This window comes from Crinia signifera, chromosome 3 (genome assembly GCF_055691185.1).
Source record: "Crinia signifera chromosome 3, ASM5569118v1, whole genome shotgun sequence".
In the NCBI taxonomy this organism is placed as follows: Eukaryota; Metazoa; Chordata; class Amphibia; order Anura; family Myobatrachidae; genus Crinia; species Crinia signifera.
Genome location: NC_139219.1, coordinates 267,302,746 through 267,307,315, shown reverse-complemented (window position 1 = coordinate 267,307,315; position 4,570 = coordinate 267,302,746). Strand labels below are relative to the sequence as shown.

General features: G+C 47.6%; 1 protein-coding gene across 1 annotated transcript; it reads left to right on the top strand.

Annotated features, from left to right (window-relative positions):
• Positions 1–269: 269 nt before the first annotated feature.
• LOC146062997 (uncharacterized) lies at positions 270–4,354 on the top strand. The gene is made up of 2 exons (XM_083175003.1): positions 270–3,209; positions 4,245–4,354. The coding sequence occupies exons 1-2, from the start codon at positions 2,960–2,962 to the stop codon at positions 4,352–4,354; spliced, it is 360 nt and encodes a 119-aa protein (XP_083031129.1). The 5' UTR covers positions 270–2,959.
• The last annotated feature ends 216 nt before the right edge of the window (positions 4,355–4,570 follow it).

Below are 4,570 nucleotides of genomic sequence, written 5' to 3'. Positions count from 1 at the left end.
GGAGTGATGAGGTTGGTAATGCACCCGAAGCGGGTGACATTAGGGCCCTATTGCTGTTAACTAGCTCCACCATAAGTTCATTATGGCGGAGGAGGAGGTCGTTTTGCCGCAGGGCTTGATCAGCCAGCACCTGCAGGCTACCAGCAATAGCTTGGTGGCTGCCAGCCATAGCTTGCTGGCTGGCACTCATAGCCTGCAGGCTCTCAGCAATACTCTGCTGGCTGGTGGTCAAACCCTGCAGCACCTCCTTGGCCCTACGCACCCGCTCGAATGCCGACTCTCCCTGCTGCACAATACTATCCAGCACACGGCCCCACATGGACAATTCAGCCGCAGACAATCTTGGCAGCTGCTGCACGGGCCTGCTACTGGGGCCAGGTGGCACAGACTCCACAACCTCCTCAAGAGAATCTTGACCAAGCGGTGGCGATGCTGTTGAACAAGAAAATTCAAATTACCACACATTCCATGCAACATTTAAAACATCTACTTATGGCCTGGCAAATAATTACCTTCAAGAGTAGAAGCCATCACTTCCGCTGGGGACTCGCTGTCTATAGTGCTCACCCCCCGGACCTCCTCCACTGCTATACAGCACTGGGCCATCTCTTCCAGGGGGGTGAGCTCCAGCTTGCCAGGCATGGGGCCAGCCCCAGAGGTCTGGCTGTGTTGCCACCGCTCGGTCAATTTCTTCTTGAGGTTGCCTTTGAAGTCGTGCCACCTGCAATCAAAGTGTACATATTAATACATGTAACTCCTCATGTTTGCTGTAGCACCCATTGCAATCTGAAACATAATACAACATGTGCCTACTGACACCAAACGTACTATATTCTTTTTTCAAACCAATCCTTAGAAGATACAAAAACAGTCACCCTCCAATAACTATCAATTCAATGTCATGGCCTACATGTCTGTGCGTCCAAGCAACGTGAACACCCATTTCCCAACTCCATCTAATATTGAATGTCAACATTACTGGACTTGTCCTACTCAAATTTTACACACATGTACTTGCCTCTTCTTAACGTGCTCCGTCTGACGAACTTGTGGAGCCACTGCATTAATCTCCGCCGTTATCTCCTCCCAGATCTTCCATCTCCTTGTGTGTGTCAACTTCACCGCAGGACACTCAATTAAATCACGTGCCCGGGTCACCAGGATGTCAAGCTCCCGCGGTTCAAATGCCATGTTTCGTGTTGTTGGTTCCCGTGTTGCCCCACTGCGGCCACGGGCACGGGCACTGCCACTGCCACGGCCACGCCCACCGGTTGCTGTACCTGAAGTGCTGGGCTGGCTACTCTGTTGGGAAGCCACCTGCTGTGTTCCCAATGATTCTGCTGAGGATGGCCCAGCTGCTGATTGGCCTGCTGTTGATGGGCCAGCTCGGTCCTCTGGGTTGAGGGGTACATAGGTGGTGTTGGCCTCCATGCGGGACAACAGATTCTGCACCACCTGCTCTTCCTCTGAGTCTGAGCCTGGCATGTTTGCAACAAGTGTTTGCCTTTCTAGGACCACTTTAAATACTATTTCTGTAATTGGCGTTAATCAGCTGCAAGCTGCGTTCCGTACGGCCGTGTCCCGTACGCCAGCGTCAACCGTGCGGCGCATACGGCCCGCCCCTTGGTGTGGAAAAATATTCCCAAAAAACCTGGCAAACTCAGTAAGTCTGATTTATTTGCTAAATGCAGATTCCAACACCAATGACCAAATACAACTGAGGTCAGACATGACATGTATATTTGAATGTACTTCTGTACTGTGCACTTGTTTGCTATGTAGTACAACTGACACTACCCATTCCATATGTCAATCCAGTCCACCACTTAGCCACAAGTAATCAGTGCTAGCATCCAAATCACATGTGAAAGCACTCCACATTCAGGTTAGATGCTAGCTACTTTTCATTCCACCTCTGTAGTATGGCCCAGTAGAAGGTAAGTGTACACATGGCTGCATGGGCTCATTTTGGGAAAAGGTCTGCCTTCATTATACATTAGCTGTTTGGTACCTTGTTGAGTTAGGTGTAAGTGTCTAGAGATGCACACTATTTCACCTGTTGCTTATACCCATGTTTGGTGAATGTTATAGATTAGATATATGTTGCCATCTTATTTTACACTGTTTAGGATGGGTGTGCGATGCAATGGGTTAGCCGTCTGTTCGGGCGCATACACGCTGTTAGTGTAAAAAATGAACAATAAAGTTAATACCAAATATCACTCTGATCAACCAATGACAGCACATGATTGTTAAATTTGTGCCACTCCTAAAATGGCGGCTTATGGCAGAGCAGCACCCTTCTCTGCAGCCGAACTGAGGGCACTGGTCTCCGTTATGGAGACCAGGCTGGGCCGTGCTGGCCCGTTTATTACAAATAGGCAGAAACGTTCTGCCTATGCGGTGGCCCGCCGGCGGATATACGCCCGCACCCATGTGCGGCGGACCATAGCACAGCTTGAGCGGCGGTGGTCCGACCTCCGGCGCAGGGAGCCAGAGAGGCTTGAAAGCATAAGGGCCAGCATTGCTAGATGTGAGTATTTCAACAGTATTTGTACATGATTGCTTACCTGACATTATTTCATCCACTAAGGTCAGCAGCCTGATCATGAGTTAAACATGCCATACAATATATGAGTGCTACTTCCTGATTGACACCCTGTAATGGTCATAAAATATGTTATTGGGGAGGATTAATGCTTGTGATGCTTACAATGGGCCAAATGTCACAGCATACCTGCCATGTTACAGGCTGTGTTTTGTAAAGGCCACTGAGGAGCTGTTTGCATGTATAAGTATCAGTACCTCTAACCTTTGCATTTATAGGTTGATAAGGCTTAATACAAATTACCACTAATTGGCACTTTTATCGTTTTTCCCAAACACAGCACGTGCACGAGCAAGGCAGGCCCGGGAGGAGGCAGAGGCAGCCCAGGCACAGGAGGAGGTGGAGCCAGCGATGGGCGAGGACGAAGGGGAGGCCCAGGAAAGTGAAGGAGTGGAGGAGGCTGAGTGGCCAGTGGAGGCAGAGGTGGCAGCCGAGGAGGAGGTCGTGGTGGCTGAGGAGGAGGTCGTGGTGGCCGAGGAGGAGGTCGTGGCGGCCGAGGAGGAGGTCGTGGTGGCCGAGGAGGAGGTCGTGGCGGCCGAGGAGGCCCAGGAAGAGGGGGAGGATGAGGAGGCCTGTGTGGTGGAGCAGGCGGCCGAAAGTGGTATGTATACATAAAGATTCGATCTTCCTTTTGTCATCCACTATTTGATATGTAGCACTGTTGATTCAAATGAGTTTGAAAATACTATAAAGGCAAACAACAAATTGGGTAGCAACAGACACACTTTGGGGTTAGATAGGGTGCCCAAACCATACCTTTCATCCTGGACACATATTAATGACACAGGTTGTGCGGATGGCTTTCAGGTCGAATTGAAGTGCCACTGAACCTGTGTAGTTAATCTGTATCCAGGAAGAAAGAGATGAGTTGCTCATGTAAGGGTTACATGTCCCTGCTGGTTGCATACAATGTGTAGGCTCATATAGGTGAGTAGAGTTTACTGGTGAATGATCTTTGTAAACTAGATTCCGTATGGCATAAATGGAGTATGGCCAGGCGCGGCTTAGACTGGAGTAACAAGTGGTGAGTGCCCCTGGGCCCTCCTCTAGCTAACCACTGCATGTATGTTTTGCACCATAATTGTGTGTGTATTTGGTGTTAGTAATGTTTTTGAGCATGGGAGTGGGTTAGTGCTGCAGCTTCCCCTAACTGGCATTCTGACAATGATTTCTGGAGCAAAATATCAGCAGCCAAGCCATGCTTGATTGCACAAATGTACTGAGCATTCCTGAGAGTTGTGTCACTCCCCTGCCAGGCTCCATCATATAAGAGACACTGAACTTTGTAAGCCGATTTGTGATTGGGGCTGCGCGTGGCATGCTTCTCATAGCTTAGTCATGGGTGGGTTTGGATGGAGAAGGAGCAGTATGACTGTGAGGTGTTCTACAGAGTAAAGGGTAGAGGGCCAAAATCAGGCTTTCTATGTAGTATGTATGCATGTATGTATAGGTGTATGTCTCATATATATAGGTAGATATGTGTGTATATATATCTAGTTATATATAGATATATATATATCTATATATATATATACACACACACCTCTCAGAATGCATGTTTCAAATGTAGGTTTGACTATGTTAAATGTATGCAGGAATATCATTAGTCATTTTTAATTTTGAATTTCCTCAACAGATGAGCCTGCCCAAGCAGAGGAGGGTCGCCGTGGGGCCCTCCTTCGTCTACGAGGCCTGATGCGGCAAATGTCGAGCCTCATCGAAAGCATCATTGATGCAGAAAATTAATTTTCATTTTGTTAGTGTTGTTTGTGAATAAATATTTTTTGAAAGTTCTAAGTTGTCAGTGTTTTTTCCTAACATGCTAAAGTATATGTGTAAGTTGTTTAAAATGTTTAACATAAGCAAAATGTACATAGTGTATATAGATGTATGTTAGGGTCACATGCTGTAAGGGTTAATGTGTGTCATGAATGTAGTAGGAATGTGGGTTAGTATAGATGA